The sequence below is a fragment of the Astatotilapia calliptera genome, chromosome 23 (genome assembly GCF_964374335.1).
Source record: "Astatotilapia calliptera chromosome 23, fAstCal68.1, whole genome shotgun sequence".
Classification (NCBI taxonomy): Eukaryota; Metazoa; Chordata; class Actinopteri; order Cichliformes; family Cichlidae; genus Astatotilapia; species Astatotilapia calliptera.
In genome coordinates this window covers 12,822,894-12,835,393 of record NC_137443.1, presented here as the reverse complement: position 1 = coordinate 12,835,393, position 12,500 = coordinate 12,822,894, and the positions used below count along the sequence as shown (strand labels likewise).

The following is a 12,500-nucleotide window of genomic DNA, read 5'->3' as shown; positions in this document are numbered from 1 at the left end:
CCCGGTCACTTTTGTTACTTCCCCCTCCCCGCCTAGACCCCTCAGGGGAACGTAACAACGGTTTACTCATCTTTCCTTGTAGGTGGCCGTAGCTCAGGAGGTAGAGCAGGCCACCTACTGATAGGAAGGTTAGTGGTTCGAACCCAGTCTCTGCTAGAGTCTCAGTTTAGAGAAAGTGTGTGATTGGGTGAATGTGGCATGTTGTAGAGGGCACTTTGAGGAATCCTGAAGAGTAGGAAAGTGCTATATAAGAATCATTCCATTCATTGTCTGAATGGAGATTTTCCATGTTACTTTTGCACTATTATGTTCCGCCACTTGTTGTTATTACATGGTTTGATTAAGGTACACATTAGGCTGTCATCTGGGGCATCACAGGGCCAGCAGTGTTTCTGCAACTGGCCCATTTGTGGGCCACCTCTGGCAAACCAGATCTGGGCCACCAAAGGGCCGTTATTCTTTGCGATATGTGGGGACGTGTAAGCACATTGTGTGGTCCAGATTGGGGCCATACCATTTTTGCTATGTGGGGACATTCCGACTGAGAGTAACCATTGACTGTCTATTTTTGTTTATTCTAAAAACAATCATCCTTCTTTACTAAATAAGACTTGAAGAATGGCGATTGAAAACATAAATTCAAGAAGAAAATGTGCAATGACATTATAAACCAAGCGAGAAGCAGAGCAGCTCCTGCATTAAATTTTATACTAACTTTACTGTTGGTCATCGAAAGGAAGGCAAGTTTAAGGAACCTCAACATTAGCTCCACTTTACAGATCCTGGGGCTACTTTAGTTTTGTTATACTGAGTACATATGATACGTGATGAAATTCCAACAGAAGAAAGACTCAAAAGCATGGAACTCCAAAAAAAAGAAAAAATTCTTACTCATGGTAGATTTTTAGTACATAGAAAAAACACTGGAGGCAGCAGTACGGAAATAATGCAAGGAAAAGTTTGAAACGGAAGTTATGCAGAAAGAAAAATGCGTGGAACATTATTCACATAAGGAAAAAAGGCAGCATACAGATGAAAGGGAAGGACAAGGTTGGCATGAACTACGGCAGGTCAGGTATTCACAATGGGTGGGTGGGAACATGAGTACAGAAGGTAAAAATATATGAAACAGCACAAGTGATATTTAAAATAAAAACGGCAAATGAGAGCTAAACAAACAAGAAACTGAAAAAAATCCAACAGCAGACTGGGATCTAACACACAATACACCTGAGGAAAAGGATTCCAGCAAAGATTGAACTGCACTTTAATGATGCCAGCGTCTAGCATCTGTTGGGAACAAATCCCATAGCGTAAAAGTTCAAACACCTAATCAACATCTTCCTCATGGGGAGAAACCAGTGGCCACAGCTTGAGCCACAGTCTGTAAATCGCATATCTATAGTGTCTTGGAGGGTGCTTCACTTACAGTCCTCACTTTGGCATGCTTGATAAAATTAATAAAAATGCAACTACTGAAAGGATCCCCTGACCATATGTTATATGCAATGCTAATCTATTTCCAGACTCATTTGCACTCTAGGCTCAGCAGCACCTTCTCGTACAGAATCTTCCTCCAAACTGCAATTCAAATATGAAACAAGTTCCCCAAGTACAGAGCTGGACAGATAACAGAGAGAGACCTCCAAGCCTTTCAGGCAAGCGTAAACACACACTTCTAGACCACACAATTTATTTCCCTGCACACTGCAATGAGCAAAGTGAGCCGCCAGAAAAAGGATTCCAACCTCTAAATGTATAATCATGTGATATACAATCTTAATTTGCTTTAGTTTATACGAAAAATATTATAACATATTTTTTCAGCTGATATTAAAATGAAACTATGTGAAACTCGACAAATCATTTATTACTAAATAAATATTAGATAATAAAACAAAAACAAAAACCTTCCAGACTACTAAGCCTCCAGTGCTTCCTGCTCTACTTCTGAAGCTCATATGCATTCAATACACTGACCAAAGCAATGTGCCTGGCTTTCAGATGCCTGAGCAGACCAGCTGGGCAGCTTGTGAAGCTCCACTGCCTGCGTGCACCGGAGATCAAATCTGGTCAAGGCAAGAAGAGTGCCTGTGGCCTCTGAACAAACTTGAAGGCAACAGAAAAAGGGCTACCTTTTTCTCACTTCTAATTTTGAGAAATGTAATTATTTTGATGCCAGAGTCACGGTTTAATCTAAAAGCTGAGAAGAAACATTTGCATTTAAGGAACAATGGCAACTCATCCGTCAGACAAAGTGTCATGAAAAACAAGCCACTTTTTAAATTTTTATTTTTTTACCTTTGCCTGCACTGGAAAGACATCTCTACAGCCTTAAAGAAAGCACTTAGAGTAAAAGCATATTTCAGACTAAGAAGGACTGAAAGCTCGAGGTCACACCATCACTTGGGACACACAGGTATTCATCTTTCCAGCTGTTTCCTTTGGCTCTGAACAGACTGTCGCTATCCTTGGATGTGATGTTTTGATCTAAACGTGAAGGATAGTTGACGCTTTGTTCTAAATAAATATCTTCGCTTACCTGTCCTTTGATTGTTTGTGTTAGAATTAGTCCTTGCCAGTGCAAGGAAGCCATAGAGGACAGGTGGCATTAAGAAAGATCATCACGTCAAACAGCTCATTAGTTTCCTGGTGCTTTGTCACCACCGAAGTGTTCCGTATCCATGGTGCAGCCATGTTTGAATCCAGCAGGGATGTTGTGGCACATTCGGGCTGGCTCTAAGTGTAACGGGCTCGTCTCTTGCTGTGGAGCATCTGCACTATACTTTGTGTAATATGCACTTGTGCATGCACATCTTCAGTGTAGAGCAGCACCATGCAACAGAACATTAGAGCGACTTTGATTACACACTTCTCACATCCTAACAAAGCATTCTTGACACTGCGTGTTCCTCACCACATATACCCAGCGGGATTCACATCTCTCTCCATTTCTCCTTCCTCTCCTCCCTCACCCTCTTTATCTCCCCCCCCCCCTCTTAATCCAGCTTTTCCTCTCTCTCTCTTCTTTTGTTTAACTTTTATTTCTTCTGCAGCACTCAGGGAGCGGCACCTGGTGAACATTATTTTCAAAAAGCATCATCATGCATCATTGTAAGGATACATGCTCTAATCAGCTGAACCATCTGGCAAACGGCTTATGCACCATCAAGCTTAAATGCTGTGCATCTGTTGATCAAATGGATGTCTCATTGTTTTCAGGGTAACACCCTTAACCTCGGAGCCTCTTTGTACTTAAGCCTGCTGTCAAACAAGGTTTGGTATGTTGCAGAGGTTATGGAGATCATTTAAATAAAAGACTAGTGTCACATCACACTTTTATCCCAAGATCGGGAAGGGTTTTCATCTATAAAACCATTATTGGAGCTTTATGTTAATGCAGAGCAGTATGTGTCACTCAGAAAGGCAGTAGTATGGCTATCAATAGGTAATAGCTCTCATTTCACAAGGAAAGGGGACATTAACCTTTCTACCTTTTATGCTTTTGTACACAACTGCCAAATGTCAGAATTTAATTAAGCTGATGAGACGTCTTAATGCATAAATTAAACCTCTGTTGAAGCAGAGAAGCGCTGTGCTCCCAGACCCCAAAAAACAGATTCTGATATTACAATGAATAATTCCACTGACTCGTGGCAGACATCCTACAGTCTCTCAGTAGTGTCAGAGTCTCTTGGCCTACTTATACAGACAGCCTTGCCAGTAATGTTATGTATTCAATGAACTCTAAATAAGTCATAGCCACAAGTGTGAGAAGGGAGAGAGAAAATAGCTGTGTATACCAAAGCAGCACGTTAGTCTACCACTGCTGCAACTGCTGGCAACCACACTCATAATAACCAATGAAGAAAGGGGAAATAAGATATTTTATATTAATGATAGTCCTTGGAACTTCACGAAATTGATGATTTCTCTCAGGGATTAAAAATGTATTACATGCAATAAGAAAAGTTAATCAGTGAATGGAAGCTTGCATAGAGGCATGGTCAAAATTACATAAATAGCACCACTTCATACACATCAGGATCACGGGCTTAAAGACACTTGTGATTCTCCTCTTACGCCCCATGACCACAAATATCTTGCTCTCTACTGTTTTCCCAAGAACTGATAACTATCTATAAACACTGAATTACAGACAAAAGCAAAATCAGCATTACTTCCTTTAGAGTTAGACACTGATTTTCAGTGCAGAAGAGAAGAGACTGGACAAAGCCCTCACACACACAGACACACACACACACACACAATGTGTTTTCATATCTTTGTGGGGACATTTAATTGACATAATGCATTCCCTAGCCGCTTACCCTAACCATCAAAAACCTAATCCTTACCCTCAGCCTAAACCTAACTGTAACCCAATTGTAACCCTGACACTAAAACCACATTTTGAGTCTGAAAAATGTCTTCAAACTCATGGGAAGGGCTGTTGGTCCCCACAAGCATCGTAAACTTCCGATTTTTGGTCCCCACAAAGCTATGTATACACGGACACACACGCACACGCAGAGATAGGGGAAGATAGAAGGGCAGGGAGGCAGGGAGAGATGTTCCTAGCCTTTCAGTTGCACTGTCTTTCATCAGCACTATTGTGTTGCCAAATACAGGTATGCATGCTGAACACAAAGATGTGAATTCGAGCACTGTCAGAGGTATACGCATCAAAATATGAGTTTCTCAGCAACGCTTAGCTCCACATTTAATCACTGTCTCGGATTGATTACGGCCACCCCAAAAGTGCACACACTGCACTGAAAACATCACTGTGCATTTTTGACAAATGGGTCTCCTCTCTGGATATATTTGCTGAAGGTGAAAATTATACGTTACACATACGGCATGTGTGCCCACTGCCATGTTCCATTCTTTCACTTTTTGTAAATGTATATAAATTGATTTTAAAGGGTAAATTTAATGGTTAAGAAGAGTCCCTAACATTTCATTTTCTCACTTATTAATCCAACTGACTGTTGGTTGTGTTAAGCTGGACGACAGAAAAATTGTAAATTAAAAAAAATACCAACTTTTTTTTTTTCCCCCAACGTAAACTGCAGTTCAGCAGGAATTTGATAAAGCACAGCAATTTCTGCAGAAACGGGATTCTTATGATGCCTATAAAGAAAACCCTAAACTAGGCCTTGTTGTGCTGATGATGCTCACACTGACTGGTTTAAAGTTACCAAAGACATCACCTTAAAAACTCAATACTGCAGTGTTGGCAAAGTAGATGAGGGGAGCACAACAAAGACTTTGCTACTGTATTATTTATTTTGGCTCATGCTTTTGTTGAGTGGAGAATCTTGAAGTTCTCTGTCTCAAGAAAAATGAAACACTGCTGAATAAGCAAATGTTAGGCAGTAGGTAGGTGTTTCAAAGTCCTTCCCTTTCCTCTGTAATGGATCTGCATAGGAGGTGTTTGTTATGGACAACAAAACCAAGTGCATGCAGATCATGCACAAGTGCTTTAAAGCACAAGGTCAAAATACTACGGGGAAATTAGCGGCTTATCTGTAAAGTTACTTATTGATATTCCTTCTTCTGCTGCTACTACACTAACCCCAAATATTGTTAGCATTCACAAACAACATAAACATGCAAATCCCACTTTTTTATTCATTTTTTCTCCCTCCAGAGGAATCATGTTGGATCACCAGAAATGAGGCACGCTTTCGTTTGGCTTGTGCACATAAAGGCTAACATGTAAATGCACATACAGGCATGTTCCATTCACTGGTCTGGTACAAAGAAACAAGCATAAGCAAGAGGAAAGGGAATGAAACTGTTTGCTCACCCAGGGTTTGATGAAACTCACCCGACACCGGGGTCATGGGGGTGGGCGGGAGGCTGTTGATGTTGAGCGCCCCCATCTGGTGGATCTGTGTGGCGGGGAAAGCCACACTAGGCGTGAGGTAACCTCCGTGGCTTGCTGCCATGATGGCTGCCTGCTGCTGCATGAGCTAAAGAAGAGGGACACGGAGAGATGGGTGGAGGAAAGGATGGTCGGATGGGGCGTGTGAGACAGGAGGGAGCAGCAGGTAGAAGGGATGTAAGGAAGGTCAGGGGAGGACAGATGGTAATGAAAAATATAGTAAGTTTCAAAGTAGTCAAAAAATGACGGGAGAAGGAGAGCAAGAGAGAAACATAGCACGGGTAGAACAGAGGGGAGGGATGTATGTTGAGGTTGATGGATGGATAGTGCATGAAAAGTACAGAGAAAGTAGAGCGGAATAAAAGAAAGAGAAGAAAAAAGAAGCCTGTCAACCTATGTTTAGTGAATCTGTCTCTCCTCCCAGCTGGAAGCCTGTCACCAGCTGCAGAAACGATTTAATAGCTGTCTGTTGGGCTCACACAAATCAAGGCATTGACATGTGCACATTATCTCTGTACTCAGGGAACAGGCAAAGTTTGCAGAGTTGCAATGCTTTTTTCCCCCCTTACAATTGTCAAACTTCACAATACTGTTTGCTGTAGCTATAGAAATGCCACAGACGTCCCCTCCCCCTGCTCCTCGGACTCGTTCCTAATTTCTGTGATGTATTTGTGATGATGTATCCTGACATTCATCCATATTTTAAGTTTCTCTTGTTTTTTAATTCAGGCAGAAACCAGTAACAAAACGAAAGGCGGAATATATTTGGGATTGGGATTTCAGTAAATGACCAAAGTCTTTGCCACTGAAAAGTTATTCATTGCCGAAAATGTTGTTTGACTCTGTTTTCAGACTGTGACTCATCAAACGAATGTTTTAATGTCAGCTTAGCGAGCAACTCGGGTTTCAGACTATGTTAGTAATATACAGTCAGTTGGTTAATAGCAGTCAATTTTCACCCACTGGCCGATCCCACAAAGAGATCAAATCAATAGTCTTTCATTCGCTCTGCATTTCTGCTTAGCATGAAGTAAGAAGTGAGCGCTGAAGCTATTTTCCATCAAACGCAGAGTGCTTATTCATGTGCACAGGAAATGCTCACATGCACCGCTGCCTTGAAGTGCACCCACACATATACTCACCTGTTCACACAACATGCATGACAGAGAATATTTGAGCTTCTGTGCTTAACTTAAACTCTTCCTGTGCAAACCCCAAGCTGAATACTGAAATCAGAAGAAAATCCATCTTGGTACATTCATGTGTACAGTTTGTGAACCTGTGGGTTTATCTGGGGATTCAACAATCTTTTGCAGGCTGTGAAGCTTCCCATCAGACATGCAGAACTGTGCGGTATAGGAATACAAACGCAGCTGGACCAGCTTCTTGCCCTCGCCTCTGCATCTGTTTAATACTGCATAGCTTGTATCTCTTTGGAGAGCCACCGATGGCCATGGCCTGAGACTCGTATGAGCAGAAATCAAACTCCTCCGCCACTGGGACTAATACTAATGATGACATTGTGAGACAGCGAAGGTATAGAATGTCACTCTGCTTGTATTTGCATGTGGACTCTGCAACGGAAAAGCCAATTATTTTCCCTTAGTGCCCCTGTCAGGTAACCTGAAAGCAGCTGTCCTGCTGTAGAATGCCCAGTGCTGGCATCTCATCCATTAACCACATGCCTTGCCATTGCTATCTATTAACGCCTTTTGTCATTTGCATAATTTTATCAGCATGACAAATGGGGATCATCCATTTCTTTCCAAATAAGATGAATTGAGGCTTTAAGAGGATATAGCTGAAAGAGCCTGAAATGGAACAAGAAACTAAACAAAAGCAGTGGCATAGAAACAAATAGGTCCAGAGGTTCTAGGGCTCACTTGCTTTGGCAATTTTGTGATTGCCCTCCTATTAGGACGTGAACAGGGTTGGACATCAGGAGGAAGAGTCTTACTGAAACACCACCTATTGTTTATTTATTTATTTATTTAGTCTTGAGGTACCAGGGACTTTGGGATGACTCTAATAAGCTTGAACCCATTGGCAGCCCTGTGACCTTGTACAACCTGCAGGTCCGGATGCTGTAATAACGCAGTGGAAGTAAATATTGGCATGCCCAGAATACTATCTTCTCTCCCAAGGCATGTTTTAGATAATGCAATCCTTCATGCCGGCCGTCAGATTGTCATGGATAGCAGCTCTCGAATTAATTGATGCTTCAGCAAATCAATTCATACCAGCAAATTGGAAACTGAAGCATGCAGTTATGTTGGAAAGCAGTGGTTATTACACTCTGGTCTTTAATAATAAATAAAATAAAGACCATAGTGGTTATGTTGACTGAAATTTTCAAAGTCATTCCATTTTATGTTTCATATGTCTACGCTTTCCCCCTTCCTTTTGTGCAAAATTTCAAAGGCATTATATTCAAAAGCCATTCCTCTTCCTTTATTTATGCACTACCCAACAGATAGCAAATGTCTCTGGCAAAGAATGAGCACAACTGAGTCTTCATCATCATCAGACTCAACCTTTTCTTCCATTTTTCTTTTCCTCTCGGAAGAGGAAAGGAACAGGCGGACAGAAACAACGGGGACAAAAGAGAAACGTGCGAGATGAAAGGGAGCAAAGAAAGTTGCCCAGGCTCCAGCAACATTCATTTAGTGTCAGACATCTGCTTTTTTATTGCAACCTGATGGCATTACTCTCCCCTGGTGCTAGCAGGCAATCACCTCTTTATCACATGGCAATTATCTCTGTAGCGCTGCTCTGTGACTCGCTGACTCTCAGCACTGTCACATGTGACCCCTTATAGCCCAACCAGCCAGTGACGGAGCGAGAGGGGAGGAGAGAGAGGGGGTGAAATAGGTTGGAAAAAAAAAAAATAAGTGAGCGAGAGAGACAGTGGGTCAATGAGGATAACTAAAAGACTGAAGGATAAAACTCAAGGGCCTCATTTGTTACCGCCATGCTCGAAGGCTGTATTTTCACAGAAAGATTATAATAGGTTCTTTCATCTCTGATGCACTTTGCTGTACCGTGCATGTGTGTGTGTCTAGACGCATGCAGGAGCTGTCCAAAGCCTGTCCTCACAGTGAAATCAGGCCACACACATGCTGGTGCATACGTGCGGGGGCAGTTTATAGTACAGCCAAATGATGCAGTAATCTGTAACCATCATTTCTCATGTGTGCCTTTTGAATGCGAGTCCCTCCAACAGGGGGAGATGTTTCCTAATGTGAGTTTATAGCCATCATTCTCCCTTCTGATCCACCCACACACTGTCACTATTAGCACCAAGTTAAACCATTTGCTTTCCTCTAGTTTAGCTATCTCACGCTCTGTCTAATGCATCTTTGAGGGAGGCAAGGCGGCCAAAGTGCTGGAGGAAACTTCTCACTTTAACTCAAACACAGAGGAACCAGGGAAAGCTGAAACGGCCAGCCTCACAAAGAGACGCCACTTAAGATGATGAGAGAAGAAAAGTGACTTTTGTCACATCTAACTGTGTGCCAATGTGATGTTTGTGTCGTGAAGGGGAAATACAAAAAGCAATAAAAGCTGGTTTTACCACTCGCATTCAGCGTTTCACGGGAGAACTATTATAACTCATCACTAACGCTGGACTGAAACATGGAATCTCACTCTCGTTTTCCTTTGCCTTGTGTTTTATAAAATCACCTTTTGCAAATAGGATGTCTCCTGTCAGAGCACACCGGTGTCTGTGTCGATCGTGAAAATGGCACATTTCTCATTTTTGGCATATGTTGTCAGTGTTGTACCCCCTCCAATTTGTGTTCAGAGGCCCCTCCTCCTCCTGGTTTGACTAAAATCCAATTTACTGGCTGTCAGCTCAACTCTATAATCCTATCCACTGCTGTAGTGGAGAGGTAGCTCTTTGAATTTACCATTTACTGTATTTGCTGGTTATGACTATATATACGAGCTCTCCCAATGTCTGTATTCCATACCGTGCCACCTCTTCTTCTCTTGGCTAGTGTATATGGAGAGTAGGAAAACGCATAGCGTGTCTTTAGAGATAAACTCTTTTTTTTTCTGTCACTGCAGCTTTTTGGTCTTTGGGGAATATATGTAGTTTATCTTGCAGCAAAGAAACATTCATCGTATCGTTTCAGCACCCTCCTTGTGGCTACAGGCGAAGCAAGGCTGCACGCCGCGTGCATTTAGTCAGCACCAGTGATGCAACTGTACTCATAACTGCTGCACACCTGCATGCAAGATAACTAATATTCCTCTTTATTCCACATTATTTCTTACCTAACAGACCCTACCAGTATTTAGATTCATTTAGTAAGGAAGATATGAAAATAAGCGCCTTGCTGATAATCCATTGCTGTCTGTTGCACACTCATTACTTTATCAAAAGCTGGAATGAGTTTATCTCCAAGGTTGGCCTGCCTCAGCGTTTCTAAACCAACTTTCTTTATTTTGGCAAAGTGATTATATGCTATTACATAGCATACATAATACAAAGGAAAATTTCACCTTCACTAACATCTTTCATGCTGTGTAATCTTTCTGTCAAGAAACCATATATGTGCAATTTCTCCTTTAGATTTAATGGTAATTGATTCTCTCTAATGCCAAAGTATCCCCCGTGCCCTTGTTACGTTCACTCCGAACTCAATTTCCTCGCATCATCCTGCTGTTTGTCGTATTATATGTATATATGAGGGGGGGTGGGGAGGGGAGTGAGAAAGAGCATTTACTGCGCACTGTGCGTGAGTGTGTATACTCTTGTGTGTGCCTGTATGAGTCGACACGGGTCTGTGCCACAGTAAATAAGAGTCATGGCCAACCTGTGCGGGCCACAATGGTCTCCCTGCAGACCGCTACTGCCTCCACCACCCCTTAAACATTTGCATTTCTCCACATTTTCTGGGAAAGGGCTGCATTTCATGAATGGTAATGAAGGTGGGAGTTTTACTGGAGAGAGCACAAGAGATGGCCTTGCAATTACTCGGGGATGGTCAATTTGCACATTTCACAGTGGGTCCCATGGCTGTGATATGAAAATGAGGGAAATGGATAAGCCCCCAAGACCCGGCTAACATCAACAATTAATCCTAGCATTTAGAAATTGGAAAAAATATTTAACTTTAACAACTAAGTAAGTACAGGAGAAGATGATTTTGCACTGCTCCTTCTTTGTAAATTATATTTTCCACAGATGATCGCGTGCATTTAGGCGATTAAAGCCCAGGTATTTATCACAGAGTCGGACAGAAAGCATTTCATCCAACCCAATTCAATTGATTTTAGTTTTCTTCAAGTAGTTAGTGTGTCTGTATGTGCATGCGGTGGCATATGCACTGAGGGGGTGCATGTGTGTGCTCTGCCTCAGCAGGAGAGAAGAAAGTTTGTGTGCAGATAAGTTGCCCATGGAATATTCTGAGTCAACTGTGTCCCCTGAAGCATCTCATGGGCCCAGAGGGAGGGACAGTGGGAGGGAGAGGGGAAGGGTAGAGAAGCAGTGTGATAGTGGGTAGAGGGGGCGATTGGTGAGAGGGGCTGCACAGGCTGTCTGAACTCATCAAAGAGCCGAGGGTCTGCTGTGTGCGTGTATGGTGCCATGCCCTGGGGGGGGGGGGGGGCGGTGGTGGGAGGGCAGAGTGAAGCTGATGAAGGGGTTGGAGGGTACAAGCTAACCAAATGTGTGCGCGTCTACGTGCTGAGAGTGCTGAAATCCAGGCACTAATGGAATGGCAGTACTGTTTAAGAGTAGGAGAGCTGAAAGTGGTGTTGATGGCAGTGATGATAGTTTGCCAGGCTAATTTTCACCTACAACAATATCTGCTAAGTAAGGAAAAACAGGGAAAAAAGCAGCGAACAAAGAGTCTGCGTGCAGTGAATTCGCTCAAAGACGTTTCACTGCAACAGCGGAATCCTCATTTAATTATTTGCCTGTGTGACTGATGTAAATTCTAACACTTTGGTCAGTCATCATCCCAACATGGATTATTAAGTAAAAGATGTTAAAAAGCCTACGTTCAAACCACCAACATGTTTCCCTTTTTTAGAACTTTGATTTCAGAATTTTTGTAGATTTATACTGGAAAAAATGGAGTCCAAGCCACATTAAAATTACACTATTTTGTTATTCTGCCTTCATACCTAAAATCTAATTGTTTTAAATGAAATGAGTTATGATGATGGCACAAGGGTATAAATTCTCCAGATGTTGGCTCCAAATATAATATCTACCATCTGCAGCTTTCATTGGCTGTTGGAACAAATTCTTGAATTAAACACGATTTCACATATCTTCTGGCCACTTGGGGGCAGTGTAAACAACTGCCCCCAATACAGAAGATACTGCGAGCGCAGCACTTTAATATATTGCCTTTCAGGTTAATAAGTCAAAAATTAATTAGCTTTATGTCTGCTTGATAAAGAGTTAATGTCGCTTTGTATTAATCAAAAGCAGGATTTATGCTGAGCGTTTCCAGCCACCGATGAATGAGGCCCAATCGTAGTCACTCTGGTCTGCTGTTTACCACATTTCTGTCTTTTCAGCTGATAAATGTGCCACTATGCACGAGTTAAAAGCAAGTTAATTGCTAGGTTTTATCCAATGCCTGCT

General features: G+C 42.2%; 1 protein-coding gene across 14 annotated transcripts in view; it reads right to left on the bottom strand.

The window, feature by feature from the left end:
- The window catches only part of celf5a (cugbp, Elav-like family member 5a), a 187,638-nt gene that overhangs the window by 9,255 nt on the left and 165,883 nt on the right, over positions 1 to 12,500 (bottom strand). For 6 of the 14 annotated variants that reach the window (XM_026158996.2, XM_026158999.2, XM_026158997.2 and 3 more), the window contains exon 7: positions 5,816 to 5,981. In XM_026158996.2, the coding sequence (XP_026014781.1) occupies positions 5,816 to 5,981 (166 nt within the window). The remainder of the gene's footprint in view (positions 1 to 5,815; positions 5,982 to 12,500) is intronic. The other 8 variants (XM_026159003.2, XM_026159005.2, XM_026159004.2 and 5 more) reach the window with 3 other exon arrangements.